The 25,394-nt window shown below is 40.3% G+C and overlaps 1 protein-coding gene across 4 annotated transcripts in view; it reads right to left on the bottom strand.

Annotated features, from left to right (window-relative positions):
• Positions 1 to 348: 348 nt before the first annotated feature.
• The window catches only part of CDKL5 (cyclin dependent kinase like 5), a 210,902-nt gene continuing 185,856 nt past the window's right edge, over positions 349 to 25,394 (bottom strand). For 2 of the 4 annotated variants that reach the window (XM_064573834.1, XM_064573835.1), the window contains 5 exons: positions 23,006 to 23,129; positions 15,604 to 15,703; positions 11,655 to 11,777; positions 10,390 to 10,509; positions 349 to 7,396 (listed from right to left, as the gene is read on the bottom strand). In XM_064573834.1, coding sequence (XP_064429904.1) covers positions 7,010 to 7,396; positions 10,390 to 10,509; positions 11,655 to 11,777; positions 15,604 to 15,703; positions 23,006 to 23,129 — 854 coding nt within the window. In that variant the 3' untranslated portion in view covers positions 349 to 7,009. Of the gene's footprint in view, positions 7,397 to 10,389; positions 10,510 to 10,833; positions 11,778 to 15,603; positions 15,704 to 23,005; positions 23,130 to 25,394 lie in introns of those variants that run through there. The other 2 variants (XM_064573837.1, XR_010406049.1) reach the window with 2 other exon arrangements.

The raw sequence follows: 25,394 nt of genomic DNA, 5'->3' as shown, positions 1-25,394 counted from the left end.
TGAGCAGGAGGCAGACATCTCTTCCCATCCTCCCAAACCACCAAGTGAGTGTCTAGCAATGTGCAAAGGAGACAACACAACACTCCAGTATGAAAGAAACCAGTTTTCAAAAGGCCAGGAGGGAAAAAAAGCTTTATAAATAGGAAAAAAAAAAGACTATCATCATTAAGTAACAGGATTTGCCCTGCTTTAACATTACTTTCTGTCCCTTAAACTGCTTTCAACTTCAAAGGCCCATTATCCCCCATTTGAAATCAAATGAGTTCTTTACAAAGAAGGAACTAACATGGAGCTGCTTGCTGTACAAAAGGAGGGACCACAATGCTCAAGATGGGGACAGCCTGGTAATCACATCAGTCAGTGCAAAATCTGCATTTTATTAAAGACATTTGGGAAGATCCATTCAAAAATACATTGTGCTCAGTAAAAATTAACCATTTCATGCTGATAATTAAGGTTACCACGGAATAGATATTTGTATAATATTTACAGCAACAATAGAAATTTTTACAGAAGTTTAGAATGGAATACATGCCAGAAAAAACTTGATAAGATGTACCAACACATGATACAAAGAGTTATATAAACACTTTACAAATGGTTCATAATTAGCTTGTGAGGAATTTAAATATTCAACACTTTAAATTCAGTTTGGATTCAAAAATTAAAAAGGTTAACAGCACATCACACCCTTGCCACAGTAAAAAGTATGGAATTACACTCTGTATTATGGATTATAAAGTCTGTGCAATTAAGAATTTCCACTGATTCTTCATCTACCACAAATTTGGATGTTACATCATTCTGGCTTATCCATATTTTTAATTTCATGCATGAGTAGGGTTCTCAAAATCACCCTGCCCTGTGTCTTCCCAGATACCCCTTTTGAACTTCTAGAGATTGAAGAAGCTCAGAACAGTCTTCTAAGTATATACAGAATAACTACCTGAATTCAAAATGGCACAAAGCAATTCTTGGAGCTAGGAATTAGGGGCAACTATTTTGTTTGGTTTTATTGTTTCTATTAATCAATCCAAGTTTACAGTGAAAATTCACTTCTTGCAATCATAACTTACCCCTCCAGCCTGACTCAATCAGTGACCAAGGAGGAAATAAGGAGAGGGAAATAGACTGAGATGACTATACTCAATTGTATATCTCTAGTGAAAATGGATTTTATACAAGCTTTGCTTTCCATTTTGGAAAATCTAAGCCATGGTGGAGAACTTAAAAGTTCTCCAAGAGAAAAAGCATCATTTTTTTTCCCTTGAAACTCTGAATGCTTTGTTAACTAGAGCTTTTGATAACTCTGGCGATAAACACTTTAATCCCCCAACAGGGACAAAAGTCAAGGCATCTACCTTTTCTATTCCTGGGTTTCATCTGATTAGCCCTGAAGCAGAGCACTAGGACAAGCTTGTCTATGCCTGAAATGAATCAGATCAGGCTTTTGGGAAAGTAAAATCCCAAACCAAAGGAAGTCCTGAGGAAATCTTAGCAGTCTGTCAAAACGGAAGGGATGGAGGAACGGATAAGGCCTCTTTCTCCCTGATACTCTGTGCTGGAAGAGTAGCGAACAAGGCAACTTCTAATCTGCATACAACATGGACACCGATTTTTTTTAAGATTCCAAAGGAGGATCAAAATACGACCCAAGGATCAAATGCGGTTCAGAGAGCTTAACCTTGTGGGTAATGAAGGGCCTTAGAAGTGAAACCAGTTTCACTGCTGCAGTTCTCTGGCCCTAGAAATCCAACGTGCAGACTACTACAAATTTTTTCTGGCAAAACAAAAGACACACCTCCCTCAAATTTGGGAGTAAACAGTTATTGAATGAAGATACAATGTAGGTCATGATCATCTTTAATATCCTATAGGAAATACACAGAAAGGTGGGCCAGTGCCTGGAGTGGAGAAAGGTGGAGTCAGGACCAGGCCTAATGTTGATGAATTAACAAAGCACTAAGGGAAATGAATATTCACAGAGTAACTGACTTGGCACAAGTCTATGATCTTTTATAGTACATTCAATTAAAAAAGAATAGAATAGAATAGGGCAGCAGGCCCAGAGTTTCCTCGCCACCTTACTTCTACCACATTGTGTGTATACAGACAGACGAGGGACTCGTCCTGTCCTGGCTTCATTTTCTTGCATTTACTCATGGTTTCGAAGACGGAATTTTTTACCCAGCTGATGAATCAGACCTCAAGATATTCTATATTTCAGCTGGTTAAGATACAAAATGAAGAAATCAGAACCACTTACAAGGTTTTGTTTTTGTAAGATGGTTCTTTAAGTCTCTGAGAGAAACTTGTGAGATTCTGGCCCTGGAGATTAGCAGCAGGATGCTTTCCTGCAGCCCCTTTTAAAGAAACCATTTTTTAAAAAGCGTAAATCCATTTTCTCTGCCTACACACTTTAATAGTGATGAACTGAAGGAGGCAAGGAAATATTTCAATATGTTCTGACTTGGTTCAGTGTATCATACCATATCCCCAACTCACAAAAGTATGAGTCTGCGGATCTCAGTGCTCACATGGAGCTCAATATCCCACTATAATGTAGGAGGTAACGAACTTCTAGATATAAAAGCAGTGCTCTCCAGAAAAAATGTGACCAGGAGAGAATATGCAGATTTCTGAGTCCCAGCTGAACTCTGGGAGTAAGTCGCAATGAGCGATTGCTCTTGCTGCAAGTTGGGTCACCACCAGGACCTAGGTGAACAGAAATGGACACACAGCCTTCTACACACTTGAAAAGTAATCCTCTGGCCTTTAAAAAAAAGTTGTACACTTATTGAGTCATTCTCAATACATAGCTAGAAGAAAATAAATGGCTTTTTTCCTTATTTACTCTAAAAACTAGTTTAAGAAGTGAGGATACTATGACGTTAACTAAGATAAGGGGTGCTGGGAAGGGAAAATGGGATAGCATTTCCTAGTGAAGTCCACTAATTTTCAGATTAGGAACATGCTAAACTGGCTAACTCTACAACCACAACATACTTTATAATACAGGACGTGACTAGAAACTAACCAGCACAGCTCTGAGCTTAGAATTAAAGTACAACTGCATATGGCAAATCTTAAAGCAGGTTTTAAAACAGATTTAACCAAAGCGTACAGCACAAACACTCCTATAACAGCCACATCACAACCACCAGGAGAGAGTTTTTTTGCTTCTAATCGGTCTGTCATATGCCAATATTTGTAAAGAGCTATTAAATGCCTTGAATAAAAGACAATGACATTTTCCTTTGGGAGACACAGCTAGAAGCCATGGATGCCTTTGAGCAGTTGGTAAAAATCATGCCAATCTGCCAGGCTGCTGCTCGCTTCTAAATATAAGCCTCATGGCTCTATGCAAGATTTTCTCAAGATGCTGACCTAGAATTTAAGTACTCAAACACCTATAAAGCCACTCTGGTCTCCTCCCAAAGGACGCACCTTGTAGCAGGCCCAGACAATGAAAACAAACAGGATTCCAGGGATTCAAAAAAAGTGGTAGAAGATTCTTGCAGAAAATGAGGTACTGCAGAATTCATACCCGCAGTTTCTCCAGTAGCCTGGAGAGAACAAGGACAGAGCCAAGCTCTGCAGAGCAGTGGGCTTGGAATCCAGTAGAGCAGGGTTTCTCAACCTCACCACGAGTGACATTTGAGGCTGGGTCATTCTTTGTTTGTGGGGGGATCCTCTGTCGGCAGGATGTTCAGCAGCATCCCTGGCCTCTACCCACTAGATGCCAGGAGCTCCCCCACCACTCCTGCTTATAACAACCAACTATGTCTCCTGATGTTGCCAAATGTCCCAGGGAGGCAGAATTGGCCCTGACTGAGAACCACTGCTACAGAGACAGCTCACTTGAGCTCCTTAGCATGGAATACTTTTGATCTTGGGCTCTGAAGAGGCTAACCCTCAGACTGAGACCAAGCAAGGTTCAGTAAAAGTTCATTCAGAACTTCTGAGAAGAAGAACGAGGATGGTGGTAAAGCAAAAGTAGAAAAACAGAGAAGCAGAGTTTCTTTTCAAAAGTAGATCAGCAATACTTCCATAAAACAAAGTAATTCATAAGCCTTCATTCAGTGGTATTTTATCCGTTAGGAAGTTAGGGCAGAGAGCAGAATATGAACATCCTAAATTTCTCTTCTTAAAGAAAATGCAGACTTTTGTGACTTTAAATCAAATCCTTCTTATGATGGATGGCAATTTTTGTGAGGTCAATGATTCATCTACCAGAGGAAAACAACAGCTAAAAGCTAAGAGAGGGCCCATTAGATTTGAGAGAAAACTTGACCATTCCCCTCGGCGAGCAGGAAGAGAATTATACATGCTAGAAATGCGGATTGTAGTTCACTTATTATAGCTTACTGAGGTCAATGAAAAGTCAGAATGGACAAAAGCAGAGACGAGGATAAAAGAGCTACCTCAAAAACACTAGTTGAAAATACTGTAGATATTTTCTGGCTCAAATCTGGGAATGTACGAAAAGTACGTATTGACTCTTCATCAGTTAGGTTTACTTTTGCTCTAGGTAGAAGGCAATTATTCTAGCCCTTCTTTGAAGAACCATCATGAATATAAATGTTCTGCAAACATCTGAGATCCCAGTGTTAGCAAGGATGAAAACATGGGAAACCAGCCCCTAGGTGACAACGAGCCTCAAATGCCACAGCATGGCAATGTGACTGCGCAGTTCCTAAGCGCACAGCACAGTGAGAAGTCTTTCCGGAGGAAAAAAATGTAGTTTCTGGTTTGCAAGGAGGGGGGATACAAGGTACAGATCTAGTATGAAAAAGAAGAGTTACACACCCTTTTAGAGTTCATTAGTATCCAGGCAAAAACTGCTAAGGGTTCACGTCACTTATATAACTGAGCAGCTTGCCTGGGAAAAGCCAGAATTCAGAGCTACTTGAACAGTACCGAACTGGTGAAAGAAACAAGATATAAAAAGAACCAAAGAGCATGCAAACTATTGGTTTGAATCAAACTGTTTTAATGATAGTACCCAGTTGAGTTTCATTTTAGTGCCTATTACACTTATTAAAATCAAATAAAAAGCACCTTAAAATGACCTCTATATATAATCAATACACATTATAGTAGTTATATAAAAATGTAATATGCACACAATTTAAGCTTCAAAGAAACTAAGACCTTTTCTTTATAATCTTTATAATCATCAGAGCTATGATTCTCAAAATCTTGGGGGGAGGGGGAGCAGTAATTCAGCACATTTCAATTATCGCTGACTTGATTCAGGGGCCGATGCTCTCAGAATCCTGGGACAAGTAATAAATATTGAGAAGTTACCCCTTTGAGGGGTGGGGGTGGGTCTTTAAAAATATTATTGCTAAGAGACTACTTCCAAAAATCTAATTCTCTTGATAGATGGTATTGAGGTGATTTCTGTCAAGAATGGCCCAGAGACACCGGGCTATAACCCTTGTTGGCCATAGGCCTTGATGATGCTTGAGAATAACTTGGGAGTCGAAGGAGATCAAATGAGGGAGAGAAGTCCCGTTCTGATAGTGTGTGTGTACTGATGTACGTGATAACCTTGTTATAAATGGACAGTCCCAGGAAGAAAAAATGAGTATAGCAATTTTCTCTACATCTGGAATTGCTTCAGGAGCCTTTTAAATATACTGGAAAGAGCAATCACAACAACAAGAACAACAAAAACATTTAGAAATAGAAATGCCACACATGGATCTCACACCCCACCAGCCAAGAGTCTCCGGTACAGTGCACAGGATTCAGGAGCATAGAGCTGGTTTGCAAGATCTACAGACAGGTGCCTCTTGCAACCTTGCAACCTAGGAATGTTCACTGGCAAATCTTTGGTCTACACTCTACACCAATGCTAAGGAGAAAAGCATATTCTCTCAACAAAGACCCATGAGTAACCCTGGATCTATTCTCCCCTCAGGTGCAAGGAACGTCCCTGGATGCGAACAGGAGCCAACTGTGAGGACAGAGACAGGACAGAGACCTGCTAGAATTCTCACTGGCCTAACCACCTTTCTTGCCTATGGGTTCGGGAGGAGATGCTGCATCTCATCTGCTACCAAGGATCATGTCTAGAGGCTACTGCTGGGGCCTAAAAGTTGAGCACGGTTCCCACTGTTAGTCACACATAGCCACAATTCAACTCCCTTGATTAGAAGTATAATACTCACTTCATATCACAAATGTATAAAAATATGGCAGATAGTGTCATAATGATACTTTCTTTAAATGATTATATTTATAAAACAGACAGATATTTACCATATATATATATATATTTATATATAGAATAAAATACTCCTGATGCAATATATAAATGTTACTGTTTAGTTTTTATAGAAACTACTGTAGCTGTCCCACTGCTTCACAATGTTCCAAACAGCTCAAAATAACTTTACATTTAACATAAAAGGTATGATTAGAACAGTACAATATTAATTATAAATAAATGTTACAAATCCTATCAAATAGGGAAGTTTAGAAAACAATTTAAGACTTACAGTTAGTTCATCTGCTAATCCTTCAAAGGGATACTCTTGGATTACAATAAACCCCACCTTTAGTTTAGGCCCCAAAAAACCAAAAACCAAAAACCAAAACTGTGGTAAGGGCATCGGTCAGCATGAATTTTTCTATCCCTTGCAGTACCAGAACACATCCTGGCTTTCCCAAGTTCAACAGGGATTGCACTAAAGCTGGAATGTACAGGGGAGAAACTGGCAAGAATGTCTTCTTCCTCAATGGCACACTCTCTCCATTCTCACACAAGATCCATGGGGACTGGCGGTCCCTAAGGAACTCCTGCGGCTCTGAGATCCCTGACTAGCACTTGTGCCCGTGAGGAGCCAGAGGGCTCCACACGTACAATATTGCACTCACCTTCATAAAGCTGAAAATACTTGGCTGACCACCCCAGCCCAGCCCATTCCCCACCCACCCACACCCTCCCATCCCCTTCCCACTGGCTTACCTAGCCCCCCACCCTCCACCCCAGCACACATTACAAGGCTGTCTCTTTTAAATCATTCAGATTTGGCATTCGAGACCGATTTGTTCTGTTATAGGGGTGCCCATTTGGCCCGCTCTTGGCACCCAGCTGTTCAGAGTAAGAAGGCCCCTCTGTGGCACTCCGGGTCACAGAGGACACATGCCAACCAGAGTCCATCTGACCTGGCAGCTGGAGGGCTGGTCTGCCCTTTGGTGTGGGCTCCTGCCGGATGTTAGTGCTCCCGCCAGAGGCCTGGCTCAGAGGGTGGATCCGGATTTCTGAGAAGGAATTTTTGGCTTGTTGAGTCGTTAAGGGCTGGAAGCGGGGGTCTGAGGAAGCCGGGTGATTTGAGGCTGAAGAGAGATGTAACAGCTTGCGCAGTGATTTTAACGGCTGGCTCTGAAAGAAAAGATGAGAGCGCGCATAGGACTTAATTTAGAGTAGACTCCAAAGCTGGGAGAGACGGAGCACAGATCTGAGATGACTGCATGTAGCCTGCAGGGCAGGCACGGGGGAGGAGGGGCTAAGTCTAGCCTTATCTGTCCTTTTGTTCTTTTTCAGACAAGATTGAAGTTATTTAGCTTTAACGAAAAAGCCTAGAAATCTAGATAAGAAATCTAGAGCTGGTGTGGTGGCTGATCAAAGGCTTAGGTACCTGCTATCTGACGGCATCCCACCTTTACAGGGGGGAGATCTCATGCCTCAGCCAGCAGGAAGCAGCAAAAGGAATATGCCTCTCCCTTTTTGAGAAGACTTCCCAACAGCTCCACATAAACCTGCCACTTATTTTTCACCAGCCAGGACTCGGCCATTCAACCCTAATCTAGCGGCAAGAGAAAACTGAAGAAATGCAATGTTTCATTTAGGTAGCAATACACTCAGCGAAAAATTGCATATCCCCCTTCTATTCTGATCGCCCCAATTTTCCCTCTTCCTTGATATTATAAAATCTAAATGTTCCCTGTCTGCACTTTTACTTTTTTGGGGGTGGGGGGAAGGTCTGAGCACTGAAAAGTGAACAAAGCAGAGAGAAACAAGCAAAAGCCCTGCAGACTCTAAAACACAATTCACTCACAAGGGGCTTTGGATTCCTACCATGGGCTCACAGCTGCCCTGCTTGTCTGCTGTGTGGCTGGGGCCCAGACCCCACAGGTGCTTTACCAAGGCAGAAGCGAGGGTCCTGGCAGCCACCTAGCCTACACTAGGCAACTCTTCCCAGGCGACTGCTGAACCACGGGCTCACCCACTGGTGAAAGGTGGTTCACTCCCCTCTCCTCCTCTGTGTGATGTGTGATGAGGCTTACCATCAGAAGAGGCATGTGAAAGCACCCTGAAATTCAAGGCCCTCAACGGGGACCCTGAACTCAGGATGTAGCCCTAGCCTTGGGCCACCTCTGGCTACCAATCTTCAAGAGCCATCCGTTTAAGGGCTTGGCAAAGTTTTAATAAAATGTTGATGATCTCGGGCGCCTGGGTGGCTCAGTCGGTTAAGCGACTGCCTTCGGCTCAGGTCATGATCCTGGAGTCCCGGGATCGAGTCCCGCATCGGGCTCCCTGCTCGGCGGGGAGCCTGCTTCTCCCTCTGACCCTCCCCCCTCTCATGTGCTCTCTCTCATTCTCTCTCTCTCAAATAAATAAATAAAATCTTTAAAACAAAACAAAACAAAACAAAAATGTTGATGATCTCAAGGACTACTACAAGATTTGAAGGATCAGAGCACTGAATCAAAGGGAAATTGCTTGAGAATGGACTTAGGTAGAAATTGCTCTTGAGGAAGCATCTTCCATGACTATTCCAAAGTCTGTCCATGAAAGCTTTGTGGTCCCCAGGGGAGGTGGCACAGCACAGTGTACATCCTAAGTGCTCAAAGTTATGTTTTTTGTTATTGAAACTGGAATGATAACACAATGAGACTCCTGGTGATTTTTATAGCCCTGACCACATGCAACTGTTGAGCAATTACAGTAATTTGGGTCCAGCTGGAGATAAAAAGTAACCTGAAAAGGGCTTCTTAGCAAAAGAAATGGCTACACAAAGAAGGTTCTAAAGCCCCATACTCTTTTTTTTTTTTAATTTTTTATTGTTATGTTAATCCCCATACATTACATCATTAGTTTTTGATGTAGTGTTCCATGATTCATTGTTTGTGTATAACACCCAGTGCTCCATTCAGTACGTGCCCTCTTTAATACCCATCACCAGGCTAATCCATCCTCCCACCCCCCTCCCCTCTAGAACCCTCTGTTTTTCCCTGTACTCTTTTATATAAAACTGGGAAGAGAACATCAGGCCCTCACTCAGAGCCTTGTGCTCTTAGTTCAGATACATATCCAGTAACTTGGATATCTGGTTCTCTATACCCTTTCTATCACCTTCCCTCCCCTTAGCCTACACTATATTAGAAGCAGAAAATATAAATGGTTGGGCAAATACAAGTGAAATTTGGGAATTCCTGTCAGTGGCTCTAAGTAACAGTTAAAGAAAGTAAACAACAAAGCTATAAAAATAGACCCTCTTCCTCCAAATCACAGAAATCTGTGGTCATCTATAGGTATAAGCAATCCTAGAGCTTCAAAAGCTCATGAGGGTTATCAGAAATTACAGTACAGAGGAATATTAGATTTTTTAAAATGTTAATATCATCAAAAAACAAGTTAGATTAAGTCACTGTGCTCATTATGGGATACTGAAAAGATGCAATATTACAACATTCCAATCAAAATAGTTGTCCAAAGGAGATAAACCTCAGTTACCTGAAAAAATTTACTGATTCATTTTCTGTTTATTCCCCATTATGGCAGATGAATGCAATTATACAATACTGTATACTATGCAGTTCCTAATGCAACTGCTTGATTTTCTATCAAAATACTATCAATTTCAGAAGCTTATTCTTTCAAGAAAGGTTATCATATCTGTCTTCCAAGGCCCAATTCACATGCTACCATATTTAACAAAACCTTCATCTTCCCACTACCTCCTCCTCTCACCCTCCCCTACATTTTATGGCATGTCTCACTTTTTACCATGAATTATGGTTATTTATAAGATTTTCTCTCTCTCCTAGGATGTGTAGTATTTATGGGCTGGGACCACGTCTTACTTATTCCCCTTACACCCCTCTGACACCCACCCCCCTACCCTACTCCACCCGGGGCTAGGTGAAGGCTAATGGAAGCTCACTTCTTTTCCCATTAGGACATGGGGCACTGAAACAAGATTCATCTGGACTCCCAAGATGCATCTGCTATTCACAGTGAGGGTATAATCTGAGGAGACTCTCAGTCTTGTTGTAACACTGAGAGGTTAAATTCCTCAACCTTGCCCTCCTCTCAAGCGAGATAGTCACTGCAGAGTCTAAGAATCTAGGAGTGTTACAGGCACCACTCACTTGGGTCTGTAGATCAGAGATCTTCTCAGGACGCCACTCCTTTGGTCTGCTGCTCGGGGTGCTAGCAGAGTGAATGGCTTTCTGTAATGTCAGCAGATCGGGGCCGTCAGAATTGGGCACCTAGAGCAGAATATGGGCAAGGATTCAATAAGAACCCTAATAAGCCTTACTAAGATATGCAACCACACCCAAGAGGAGAACAAAAACAAATCAAAGGAAACCAAACCTCTACCCCACCCCCCCAATAAAAAACGAAACCAAAACTCTCCCAATGTTCACAATGCAAGTGATGCCAGTTAAATTCTGCTGCCCTCTTAATAATTTTCCCTGCATTAGGAAAAATTGGCAGATGTCATGCAGCTTTGTTAAAACCTCAACCCTTAAAGCATTCCCATGCTGTTAGTTTTAGTCGCTGTAAGAGAGAGCAGTTAAATTGGGCTGTACCAGAAATTGCTGTCGTATCCTCATTCCATATTGCAGTTAGGTTATGAACCAGTTCAATAAAACAAAAATTTGCTCCTGCTGGGAAAATGATCCAAACACTGTATTTGGTGGTGCCCAAAGAAATCTAGCAGGCTTTCAAGGATACTGAAGTGGGAAAAGTATGGTTTGAATCATATTCCCAAGACACTGCCCAGGAAATCTGGGTCTAGCATTACGCACTATAAAAATCCTGGAAATTTGTGCCACAAACTCCAGATGAATGCAGTTGGTCCATTCACCGATTTTGGTGAACACAGAATAATGCCAAATGCCAAGCAAAAGCCCTGGCTTTACACTAAGTGACCAGCAAAAGCTAGAGCCAGGCAAGGAAAAAGCAAATCACCAACTAAGAAAAGTGGAGCCTGCTGGCTCACTCAATTTGGTCAATTCAACTTGGTTTCAAAGAACAAACTGCCAACCAAGTGTTAACAGACGTCGTGAGCCAAACGAAAAGACACTGTTAATTGTAAACGTTAATCAAATTCTTTAAAGGAAATAAGGGATTTTATGAATGCCATCTGCCCACAAGTGGCTAACCAGACAACCCAAACTAGCCTTTCACTAGTTTGTTTAGTAGCCTTTTATGCTTCAACTTCCTTAACTGATTCACAAAATCCAGAATGGCAAAGAATTGATATTTCAGTAACTTTATGGAACTGGCTCAGGTACTTAACTAGCACAAAGAGAATATGACCCCATGAAAATACAAGACATGCTGTGGTCATCAGTAAAACAAGTTTACTGGAGCAGTGTGCAGGGCTACCGTACGTAAAAATGGGTACCATGGGTGGAGTGACTACAGGAAGCTTTTTCAAAGAAGAACTATGCTTTAAATGATTCTTTGAATTAAAAAGAGGAAAGAGGGATTTCTTGATGCTTGGATTCTCCCCGTTGGTGGAATCTGTCTGCAATATAAGATACAAATAAACTAATTGCAAAAAAAAAAAAAAAAAAAAAAAAGGAAAGAAAGAAAGAAAGAAAAAGAAAGAAAGGAAGGAAGAAAGAAAAGAAAAGGAAAGAAAGAAAGAAAGAAGAGAAAGAAAAAAGGGTATTCTTACTGAAACTCCTAGCCCTTGGGAGCCCTGATATTGTTCAATATTAACAGTCACTTAAGGAATCTCTGTGCTGTGTGTGCACCTAGAGGAGTTCTGTGTCATTTCTCACCTGGACATGAAGATGCCAACAAAGTAAATTCAAAACCTGCAAAAACTTCAATGTATAAAAAGAACATGTGGTCATGATCCTTACCTATAATAGGAATGCCTAGAAACCTACACACATCTAGTCACACTGAGCTTACAAAACATTTAAGGATTTATTTATTATCAGGAGTAAGATTATTATAAAGAATTGTGTTTAAAGAGCTACTGATGAACTTCAATCTTTTCCTAATTGCTAGTGAGGACTTCAGGAACTAAATAATTGACCATGTGATCTGCCTATGGCGGAGAGGGGGAGAAGAAGATATAGCAAACCCTTTTGAACATGGTCAACTCTTGAACCAGAAAACATCACTTGGTCTACCACCATGGAAGAAGCCTGGTTCTGTGCTATTAAAGAAATACTCACTCCATGGAAAATATGTGGCACCATTCAGAATACAGGTTTTCAAAGTGAAAAAACAGAAAGTTCAATCTTTAAATTGACGCATGATTACCAATTGAGATACTAACTAACTAGGGTACAATTACCAAGTTGGCAAAGTCACCATATGCTCTGAGGGCTTATGTAATTCTGGATATGGAACTGAAGCCAGATTTCCCAAGGCGGCTTCCAGATTTGCTTGAGTCAAAGCAGGCACCTTTGCAATACAGAATTATTTTTTGGCACCACTTTTCCCTGTTTTGGATGGCTCAATTGTTAGAGAACTAGAATATATATGAAGGTATTCAGATCACCTTGTATGAAGCCATTCAATTAAGATGGCCCATTGAAGGTTCCTGTTCCCATCGCTTCTCGGCCTTTTGGCTAAGATCAAGTGAAGGTTCCTGTTCCCAGGATGGGATCCCAGGGAAGAGTTTAACTTACCTCACTAAGGAGGCCACAGGAGAGTTCCCAGGAATCAGTGGCCAGAGGCTCTCTACCAGAGGTGGGCCTGTGGCAGGGATTGAGCCTGGGCCTGCTATTTAGGAGAACCCACCTCTAGGTATCCCGACTGATTGTGCGACTTTGGGCAGGTCACAACTTGCCTGAGCAGTCCTCCATCGGTGAAATAAAGGTGTTAAACTAGATTTGGGAGTCAGTGAGGTTTAAAAATGTCCTGTTTCTCTACATGCACTGGGTGCCACATTTCTTGCTTTCTTTCCTTCCTTCCTTTTTCTTTTTGAGTTTTATTCAAAGACCACAAAGCTTTAAATCTTTCAAAGCTGGTTTACCTAGTTTCCTTTTGCTGAGTTCTAGAAAGTGAAAAAAAGGTAACTTTAATTCTGTTTCAATGCTCACTTGAAGGAGGCAGAGTTGATGTCATGCTAGGCTTAGGAGACTGAGGTCTGGCAGAATTCAGAGGGCTCTTTGGAAATCTTACTCTAAAACCCAAAGGCCTTAAAAAAATTTTTCTTCTGGGGTGGCTGGGTGGCTCAGTTGGTTAGGTGTCTGACTCTTGATTTTGGCTCAGGTCATGATCTCAGGGTTGTTGAGATCGAGCTCTGCTTTGGGCTCTACACTGGTTGTGGAGACTGCTTGGGGTTCTCTCTCTCTCCCTGTGCACCCCCTCTCTCTCCAAAAAATTCTTTTTCTTTTAATTAAAAAATGCAGAGGCTCAACTTTTGATTTGGAAGGCTTAAAGCATTGTGGCCTATATAGAGATATTTTGCAGTTACTTTACATATCGAAAATGAAATGTATAAAAACCTTTAAAAAGTTTGAGTGGAGAGAATGTTAGAGAATAATTATTTTCCTATTTGCCCTAACCTATACTATTTAAAAATCTAAAATTTGAATGAGATCCTGAATAACAGAGTTAGTCAACGTGTATACACTCAACTCAGGCCATGGTGAGCCAGGGGCTTTAGGTTTAATGTTAGTCTAATGCAGACAGACATCGAAAGCCAAATCTATACACAAAACACCTTCAATTCCTTGGTTCCTGCTACTTTCTTCCACTTAATTACCCCACAGTGGCTACAGACCTGAGGTTAAGAACAAAAACAAAAACCTCAAAATAAAAATAACAGGGGTTAGGAGAGGGAGTCTAAGTTCAATGTTCATGATGGATAAATATGTTCTACAGACAATGATAAAAGTTTTATTGTATTAGCATTTTAAATATTTTAAGCTTCTCCACTTTAATCAGGTCTATTTTGTTTATCCAGTCTAAATAACAAATGTAGCAATATTTGATTGAGTGGCATTTTGATTTGACATTTTGCTTTACATGAATTTTAGGTAGAGATATAGACAGTTTTTTTAAAAAAACATGAATGTTTCAGGAAATATTATGCAGCCATTAAAATGAAGATGATACGATCTGTGCAGTAACATATATTATGTGTATGTGTGATTGACAGATATACTATTAAAGGTCAGAATACAAAACTATACAAGGATTACTATTATTTAAAACAAACTAAAAAACCACCTTCTTTCTACAAACATATGCCTAGACTAAAAAGCTAGGAGGAAATATACCAAAACCCTAATGCTAGTTGTAACAGGGTGATAAGATCAGTGTGACAGGTGATAAGATTAGAAATGATCTTTTTTCTTCAATTTTTCTATAATGAAACACATCAATTTAACAAATATGCAAGTGAAAGAATGATCTAGAAACGTAATCTAGGAAAGTCTTTATTAATATTTCTAGAACATCTGTGATCCTTACTTTGGGTATTACATTCTTTGCTACTATCATCTATCTCATCTTTACTTACCACTGAGTCATAATCCTAGAATCTTTTTTCCTTTTTAAATAAATGAGAGTCAGTCATGTATGAAGAAGAAACAGAAACAAAAGCATTTAAGATAGCTGACTCAACACTGTCTGGCCTTGAAAGTACCATAAAGCAAAGAGGGAAGCAGGCCTCACGTGGGTGAAGAAGCTCCTGCTGGCCTAGAGGCCTGGCTTTCCCATGTTTCCTCACGTCACTAACCAGCAGAATCCTTGCTTGGGTGGTTCAGTGATAGGATGTGCACGGTTCCATGGAGCCAAACCTTGGTTGAGGCAGAGGGCTCCCAGGAGATAAGACTCGTTCCAATTCACAGTTCAGTCCCAAGATAAACATGTCTTCCTACTAAAGCAAGCCCTGAAATGTCAAATACTATTCTCCTCTCTGTGATTATGCAGCCCAGAAATGCACTTGTCAACATGGCAACTGGAAAACCAGCCAGGGAAGAATAATGAATGATGGTTAGTTATAAATTTCAAGATTTAAGCACACACCAAAACCATTTCCTAAGTTTTCACACATCTTTAACCCCCAAAGAAAAATAAATCCTGCAGCTTCGTAGTTTTTACATGAATATAAATCCACATGGATGTTTATTGAGAGAGGTTAGTGTTCTCTCTCATCCAAATTAAATTTCTTCTATTCCTGGAGATTCTGTGGAATCTAGAAAAGGCTCTGTGAGAAGAGGATAGTTGTATAGAATTTAGAAAGACACATATACAATGTATGCATGTCAAATCTCAGTAAGAAAATAATTCACTTTCATTGCCATGTACAAAATGTCAAGTACCCACAGACTAATGCAGACTCATATGCCACTGTATATAGAAAGTAGCCATCTACTTACTGTTTGAGATTTCTTCTTTTTCTTTTTCATTGACCTGAAAAAACCTTGTTTCTCCTTTTCCTTGAGTTGTTCGGAATGACTAATGTTTTCAGGACTTTTCCTAAATGGGAAGACATTTTTTATCATATTGATCTTTCAATCTTTCTCCTGCCATTCTATGACAAATACAATGAAAACTTAAAAAAAAAAAAAAAGGATGGGGTGGGATGGGGTGACTATGCAGCACAGTTGGTTGAGCATCGGACTCTTGGTTTTGGTTCAGATTCAAACAGCCATGAAAAATAAAGCACATAGTTAAAGAGCCTCTAAGAAGCACAGGAGGAACTGAATCTCATCAACCATGGTTAATGATTAGCCTTTGGCACAGGCACACTTGAACTGGCAATTTGAGCAGTACTGCAAATGATCTGGTAACTGTGCTGCAGGACCATTTTCATGCTGTTGAAAACCTCAGAACTGGAGAATCTGAAAAGCACACAGTTTAAAGGATGGATGCCTTTTTCATAACCCTCCAAGGGAAATAGCTGAAACATTTTCAGTATCTTCGTTTTTCTATTTACCTTTCTAAAACCAGCTCAAGAAGTTCATTATTAGTGGTTTGCCAAGATACTGAACATAAAAAACAAAACAAAACAAAACAATGGTGCTACAGAAGTGTTGTAAATAAAAGTAAAAATTGCCTCAAACTGGAAAATTCCTTTATAAAAACCTAACATCTATTTATTGAAACTAAATTGAAAAATAGATCAGGTAAGAAAAAACGTGGACAAGATGAATGCTTTAATACAAAGTACTTGTGGAAAAAAACTTATAACTGAAAATACTGACAACATTAAGCTTCATACCACACTGACTCCACCAGGTTTTTTGTGTGTTTGTTTGTTCGTTCGTTCATTCATTCATTCATTCATTCATTCATTCATTCATTTATTTATTGAGAGAGAGAGAGAGAAACAGCATGAGAGGGGAGAGGGTCAGAGGGAGAAGCAGGCTCCCCGCTGAGCCGGGAGCCCGATGCGGGACTCGATCCCAGGATTCCGGGATCATGACCTGAGCCGAAGGCAGTCGCTTAACCAACTGAGCCACCCAGGCGCCCCCCAACCAGGTATTTTAACACATATAGGAGGTATTAACAGACAGCAAACAGAACACCTTGGCCCTAATAAGTTGCAGACTTGTATGTTAACAAAGGCCCTGTATTACTTAATTTAATTTACAGTCTTTAAAAAGCAACTCAACTGGTGGTATTCTTCAAAAAGACACATTCCATGGGTTCTATTTTAAATTTTAATATATGACTGTGCAAAACCATTTTCTCAAATAATTGAATTCCTTCTATTAGCTATTCCCTAAAATCAAGAGTAAAACATTAAAGGTAAGAGTTCATTCGTATTGGTGATTTTAGAACACGTAATGGTGATGAAGTTACTACAGTATCTTTCTAAGAAATATGAGCAAAGTGGCATTCTTTTTTTTTTAAAGATTTTATTTATTTGACAGAGAGAGACACAGTGAGAAAAGGAACACAAGCAGGGGGAGTGGGAGAAGGAGAAGCAGGCCTCCTGTGGAGCAGGGAGCCCGATGACCTGAGCCGAAGGCAGACACACTTAACGACTGGGCCACCCAGGCACCCCGCAAAGTGGCATTCTTGATTAAATCTGTGTGGAGACAGTAAACATCTATATAAACTGTTAGAGAGCCACATGATAGAAAACACCACAAAGCTATCAAAAATAAATCATTATCTTCAAAGAATTTTCAGTAATCTAAAGGAATATTTAAAATATAATACTAAGTGAAAAACCACAAGATTCAAAACTTGCTACATAATATGAGCCTAACTGTATTTTAAAAAAAAAAAGGATGGGGTGGGATGGGGTGACTATGCAGCGCAGTTGGTTGAGCATCGGACTCTTGGTTTTGGTTCAGATCATGATCTCAGGTTATGGGATCGAGCCCTGCGTCAGGCTCCATGCTCAGCACGGAGTCTGCTTGGGATTCTCTCTCCTTCTGCCTCTGTCCCTCCTGCTTGTGCTCTCTCTCCCTCAAATAAATAAGTAAATCTTTAAAATAAAAAGGCATATATGTGTACACACACACACATATCTTTTTAAAGGCAGAAATAAAATAAAATCTTAACAGCTATCATTTCTGGGTAGTAAGATTATTGGTGATTTATTATTTCTTCTTTTTAGTTTCAACATTAAACATGTGCTACAGATATAATAAAAAGGTTGTAGAAACCACAGAAAACTTATTTGAAAACCCAAACACTCAAGATCTAAGACAACAAGGGAAGAGACTGAAAAAGACAGATTAAAAAACAGGAAAACATGACTCTGTGAAGGAGCAATGATCATTTCTTCTTAAGTGTCTAGCCTAAAAGTTAATGGGAATACCAAGGAAGTAAAAACTCAGGACTGTAGGCCCAAGCGTTCCTGAAACTCATTAGGACCTGCAATTTTAAACATCATTGAGAGTTCCAAGCTCTGAAGTGAAAGTTTTATAATACAACACAACCAATAAAAATAACTAGCACTGGAACTCAGAATGATACATTTACAATTCTGAAAGCTAGAAAACTTCAGATATGATGGAATAGGTAAGAATGGAATAGTGAAAAGTTCGGTTCTAAGGAACATAGTAAAACAATGTAGTTTCCTGGAATCACAAAAGCACAACTCTCAGAATTGAAAGGAACCTCACATAGCATCTAGACCAACCAGGAATACTATTTTTAATGTCTTATAACTTACAGAAGTTAAAGAACTATTTGCTTATGATATAGCTTATGTCTTTCCATAATGGGGTCTGCACCTAACCTAGAAGCACAGCAAAGTATTCAGATTAACAGGTAGAATTTTTTTTTTTCTAAACCAATCAGAACGTAAGTCTAACAAAATCTCCAAGGTCTGCCGAGGGTCAGTAGTAAAAGTGCTTTCTGCCAATCCAGGAAATCTTTAAGGGGAACACGTTCATCATGACTGCAAGCTCAGGATGGGAATGGACATTACTGTAAGACTACTAATGCTGGCGTGAGAGCAAGAGAAGTCTTGAGACACTAATCCTAGGAGGAACAGATCTGGGATGGGAAGAAGTCTCTATCCAGTAAGATGAAAGTGAGGGGGACCGGTGAGAACGGTAATGAATGAGAAACAGCAGGAGGACAAAAAGCCCAGGGTTTGCAGTCCCTTGTGAGCACAAAATGCAGGGACGATAAATCAGAGACCCTCTGCAGGGTCTTTTCAGAGACACTGGGTAAACCAGAGCCCAGGGAAAGGAGGAATGATGAGAAAAACATCTTCAGACTGAGACTGAACAGAGGTAGTGGGGCCAAGATTCGGGTAGGGAAAGATCCCAGAGACCAAAACAAAAAGGGAAATAAATTACCCTTGAACTAGAAAGATGAAAGCTATGAGTGAAGCGTGAGTGTGCATGTATCACAAAAGACACAAAAAGGAAGTCAGAAAAAGAGTGCAAGTGGGAGAGAAAGAGAGAGGGAGATAGAGAAAGGACAGAGGGAGAAGCTACATGGAAACACACACATACAGAGAGTTAGAGAAACAGAGGGAGAAAGCCTGGAAGATAGACTCAGAGAGAGGCAGAGATGGAGAAAAGCCGGCTGGAACACAGGCACCTGAAAAGCTGTGTGTTGTACAAAAGAATAAAGACAGAGATACAATCAGTACTACACCATAATTTATCTCATTTGTGAATTCTGGACCCTATGATTCTACCTAGTATAGGCAATAGACGGGTCCAAGAGGAGCAGCACGAGAGAAGGGCAAATGGGTGATCACATCCATCTCAGGTACAGGACCTTTGAGAAGGACCACCCAGCTAGCAGTGGGGGTTGGGGTGGGGGACCTCCCCCTACTCTGACATCCTCTAATGTAATAGCTGTTTTATAAAGGGTCAAGAGGAAAGAGAGAATTCAAGAATTCAAGACTTCCCTAAAAAAGGAAGGAATTAAAGTTGACTGAATGGACGTTAACCAACATTTATGGAATACTGTGTATGTGGTGGGCCTGGTGTTAGAGGTGTTGGGGCTAGAGAGAAAAATAAAACAAGGAGTGTGACCTCAAGCTGCTCACAGACTCAAGGTGGGATACCCACAGGTTCGACAGAGGGTCAGATCCTAGTGCTTCAGTACAGTAGTGTGACACTTTCCCTGCTACCCCCCTCTCCTGGCCATGGGACTAAACCAGTCAGCTGATGTCTGAGAAGAAAGCAATCAGTGAACAATTTTGTGAGTTATGGTGGCAAGCAATAATGGATGCCAATATATTCATAACTTAACCAGAAGAAAAAGCCTGGGGCTGTGCAAGCAGTGACAGCAATCCTTCACTTACCTTAATTACTAGGATTCCTGCAAACATATTTTATATACTTTGCCTTTTTAAGGAAAGTAAGAACAGCCTGTTTTAGAAATCTATATGCTTCATGGATATCTATTCTACATATGAAATCATGAGGGCCAGAAATTATATTCCTACTGGGAGCCTGAGAAAAGGCAAAAATACCCCTCTCCTCTCCCTGGCTATTATTTGGGATCTTTCTCCCTCTTCACACTGTATTGTTACCCGGGATTACTTCTTGCCTGACAACCTCACTGCCAACTGCTAAAACTGTGTGTAAGAGTCAACAGGCTTAGGGGTGGTTCAGTCGGTTGAGCATCCGAATCTTGATTTTGGCTCAGGTCACGATCTCAGGGTCATGAGATGGAGCACCATGTTGGGCTCCGCGCTCAGCGCAGAGTCTGCTAGAGATTCTCTCTCCATCTCCTCCCCACCCGTCTCCCTGCTTGTGCACATGCATTCTCTCTCTCTCGAATAATTAAATAAAATCTAAAAAAAAAAAAAAAAAGAGTAAACAGGCTTATAGGGAGGGTGGAGGTGTTTTCCCATTAGTAAAAATGAATCTGACTGCATTAACTGTTTTTTGTTCCAAGATATTCTGGCTTATCTCCCAGTTCTTAACTGGATTCTGGATAGCTGAGATGGCTAGAATAACCACTCTGGATATTATACTACAATATCTGTATCTATTAAATATGATTTAGTAAGTCGATCTTTCCATTCCAAGAAATATGTACACTGTACAAATATTCTCATCCCAAAAGAATGGGAAGCACCACTATCAAGGAGAAACAGACTGCCCTTAGGCAAGTGATAATTTAGGAAGAGCGACTCACTATGTTACCATAGCAAGACTTGTTCATGTTTTTGTACATTATCAAGCAGCATTTCTCTCGAATATACACAATACGGTGAACCAATGAGATCTCTTGTTCAAGAAAAAAAAAATCAAGATAAGTCAAGCTCAATGAATGACTTAGACTAAGTTAGATGTGATGCCCAAAGGAGAAGTATCATAGCAGCATTAACATGAGGGCCAGTGGGAACAAAAGGCTACTGCAATTCCAACTGGTAATTCTGAAACCCTCTCAAGCTTCATCACAGCAATATCAGAGTAGGGATGACTCAACAACAGCTTGTCTAAAGTCTAAAGTTCAAACATCCCAATTATGTCTCTAATTCTTAAAAAACAACAACAACAAACAAACAACTGTTTTCAGTTTCTACATATACCTGGTCTAAACAAGCTCTACTCAAACTGACTATCAAAAAGACAAAAACAGTATGTTGTTAATACTACCTATCCCACATCTGGATTTAGTTTTGATCTGACCTACCTAATTTTGATGGAACTATGTTAATCTGTAATTGATTCTCTTTTAAACCATCACCACTCCATTATGCAATGTCCAATAGGAAAAACAATTTCTTCTATACTTCCTTAGTCTCACAATTGAGACACTATTCACATGGCTTATCAAAGCCTCACCCGAAAACTGTCAAAGCCGGTAACTACACGTTGTACCTGTGCTCCCAGGTTAATGTATAGGAGAGCTGGTCTACAGTCACATGGAAAAATGCAGCGAAGTTTCTCAGCAAAGGAAGTGGAGGGGAGACACGTGACAAGTCCTACTGAAGTTAGAAGACATCATCCGTGGTAAAAATTGCTGCAGCTAACAGTAACAAGTCACAGTGTGCCAGGCACTGCTCTGGGTGCTTTTGATGTTTTCCCTCATTTAATGATCACATTAATCCTGTGAGGGAGGTAGTATTCTTAGGCCTGTTTTTACAGATGAGGAAACTGAGGGGCAGAGGTTAAAGTCACACAGACAGAAGGTGACATTAATCAAGATGTCCTATTTCCAGAGTCCAACCTCTTAGTTACTAATGTTAAAACTCTCATTTAATAAATAAGGCAATGGATATAAACTGTGCTTATGAAAATATTTATAGCTTTAAAAACATTGTCTTTACTACTGTTTTAAAAATAATGAAGTTATTTTTACCACAGGGCACAGAAGCACTGAAACCTTGATACAACCCTGCCAAAAGGGGGAAAGCTGCACAACCACACAGGGTCAGGAGTACTTACTGACTGACCTAAGACCTTTCTGTGACTTCCAGCAATAAACACCAGAGTTGGAATCTGACAGAACGGCCCTATTCTAAATTCGCAATGTTACGGTGATGTACCATTTTATTCCACGTAGAGAACTTAGTAGTTTCACGAAGTACACATAACCATCCCTCACATCTAGATTCTGGGCAGTCTCTTTGGGCAGCTGAGAGTATCAAGTCTATGTTATTATTTTTTTTAAAAAGGTCCTCACTCCCTAGGCAGATCTTCTTATGAGACTTAATACTCGATATAACTCTCCTTAAATTTTTAATACATATGACGCAAAGAAGATAAAAGGATAAGCAAAGCTGGCACATCATTTTAGCCTCTGACTACCAGTATGTTTTTTTGTGGTAGCATAAAGGGTGTCCCTCCATTTCTTTCCTTTCACCCTGAATGCAAGTCAGGTGGCACAGAGGTGAAAAACGTAAGCTTTGGAGTCAGACCCTATGTAGGGCTAGATCCTGGCTCCCCTCTCCCTGCTATGGGCTGCCCAGTGCCAGGCAAGTGCTCTCCCTTTTGGAGGCTGCGGCTTCCTCATCTGTGGAATGGCAGCTGCCCCCACCCCAAAGGCTGACCATGAGAACCAAGTGAGCCAGTGCACACAAAGTGCTAAACAAAGTGTCTGCTCTGTGATACAATAACAAAAGAGACAGTGAAAGACTGCATTCCTATCAGAAGAATGCAGTGGAAGGTATGTGAGATATGAGGCATTTAGTGACCCAGCAGATTTTTTCTTCTTCTACATGATATTTAATATAAATGCTGAACTTGAAATAAACCATTACAAATAATGACAAATCAGTTTCCTTATCAACAATCTCTCTTGAGAAAGCAAGCAAGCTAAAAAGTGTATCCAGAATTCTTTGAAATCTCGAATCTACAATTAGAAAAAAGGAGAGTAAAAACAAATCAAAATACTCACCATGGATCGAATGCTGGTTGTCTTTTTGAGTGGTTGGTTCCAGAACTGCTCTCTGATGGTAGGGAAGAAACTCTGGTTGATACATTATTTTCATGGAAAGAATTGTCTGGACGAGGAGATGGCACTGAATAAAGAAAAAGTCAGTCACTGATGTACTTTTTTGGCTGAAGCAGTTCTTACCTGATTCTACTCCATTTTCTCTCACACAAATAAAACAAACAAGTAAATCAAAACCCTCCTCTGCCTTTTATATAACTTTTGTGTTTTCTGAGAGTGGAGGCATTCCAGGGAACATTCTCCCGCCCCCCACTGATCATAACATTAATTTGCAAGGGTCAGTTAACATCAGGCAATATATATTCAAAACACAAATTGACCTGTCAGCTGATTAAATGAAGAACATTGTGGAACATTTAAAAGTATGAACAGGATAGCCCCCCTTCACTGTTTTGGCATTCTTTGAAACTGAGGCTTTCTGACATCATAGATTCAACTATGCAAAATCTATTCTCAGTCTGAAGTGACTCTTAACAATATGTGTGCTAGAATATACTAACTGTGCTTTAAGCCTTACACTTGGGAGGCAGAGTCAATTTTCTATTTTTTAAACTACATTCCAAAGAAATTCAGTTATTTGCAAAAAATACTATTTTTCTTTAAGTTCTCAGTCCAGGAAAGAACAGAAAGACAAACCACAACATATGTGGGTAAGTACCTTCTTGCCCTTTGTTGGGGTGGGGTGGGGGCTGTTACTATCTTTTTTTTTTTTTTTTTAAAGATTTTATTTATTTGACAGAGAGAGAGACCATAAGCAGGGGAATGGGAGGTGGAGGGAAAGGGAGAAGCAAGCTCCCCGCTAAGCAATGAGCCCAATGTGGGACTCGATCCCAGGACCCTGAGATCATGACCTGAGTCGAAGGCAGGGGCTTAACCGATTGCGCCACCCAGGCGCCCCTGTTACTTTATAAGCTCGATCATAAATCAAAATATATGGCAAATTTCATCACAAAAGGAATATACAGGCTGAATGTCAAGATAAATGACACCATTTCACTTGCCTCTTTTTTTTTTTTTTTTAAGATTTTATTTATTTATTTGACAGAGAGATAGACAGAAGAGCACAAGCAGAGGGAATGGCAGACGGAGAGGGAGAAGCAGGCTCTGCACTGAGCAGGGAGCCCGATGCAGGACTCGATCCCAGGACCCTGAGATCATGACCTGAGCCGAAGGCAGACGCTTAACCATCTGAGCCACCCGTGCGCCCTTCACTTGCCTCTTGACGAGTAGGACTAAAAACAGGAAGTATTCTAGAAACATCTGTCATTTCAATGATACCATAAATCTTCATCCAGTTAGATTTGGAAGAATCACTGAAATGACAGATGTCTCCAGATGTTTCACCTGGTTAAATCTCTTCCTTCTATTTCTGGACTTTCTAAAATAAAAATGTTCTACCTGTTAAACCCTGAAGTGTATTATGAGGAAGATAAATGAGGGGCTTTGCTGACATGAACCAATTCAATTCACTTGCAATCAAAATAAAACTGTCTTTCCTAATTAATCAAAACTTTGTTAACATTTTATATTAAAGTATATACTCCAGACATCTATAGAATAACACAGGTATGATCCATTTTGGAAGTAAAACTTACAGTGACAGAAAAAAAGGGCATTTGCTCATATACACTACAATATTTTAGCTAACTTTAATCTGAATTAAAATTTTAGTCCCTTAAGATTATAAAGTGACCAGAGCATGAGAAAAAGCCAAATGCATTAAAAGGCATATTCAATGCCCTATGCTTTTTTCAAATGGGGCTGGGAAGGAACAAGTAGCCTAAATCAATACATATTTAGTCCTAAATAATACTTCTATACATTTATTTAGCTCAGGTTCCTAGTTAAGATGACCAAGCAGCTGTCCGTGTTCTCCCCCAATTCCTGTCCCTTTCCAGCTGTCCCCCCAAATCAAAAGAATAGTGAAAAGCCAAACGATGTGGGTGAGGGCAACTGTAGAAGGTCATGATGACTCTTACAGGCTTTAAGAAGCTGAGCCTCTGAAACATCTAGGACCTTGCCTCTACCCTGGTGGGCTTGCTGTTAGTCTCCCTACCAGGGGCTAGAGCTCTGGAGGGGTTCTCACTCTATTGCTACATAGCTCTTCAAAGGGGATGCCTTTCTCTGTCAACATCTCCTAAATCCATACAGCCTCCAAAGCCTCTGTTTTAGTTGTCAGTTAACCATCGAAGTACATTTCTAAGGCTGTGCAAGTACACTTGAGGATTTTCTTTCATTCAATCAACAAATATTTATGAAACTGTCAGGCAGTGCGCTAGTCAATGAAGGTAAAAGAGGAACATATGATCAAGGGCCTTGCAACCTTGTGAGA

This window comes from Mirounga angustirostris, unplaced genomic scaffold, assembly GCF_029215605.1.
Source record: "Mirounga angustirostris isolate CCGP_5_RB_7025 unplaced genomic scaffold, mMirAng1.0.hap1 SCAF_11, whole genome shotgun sequence".
NCBI lineage: Eukaryota > Metazoa > Chordata > Mammalia > Carnivora > Phocidae > Mirounga > Mirounga angustirostris.
Note: the sequence above shows the minus strand (reverse complement) of the source record. Positions and strands in the feature narration are given on the sequence as shown.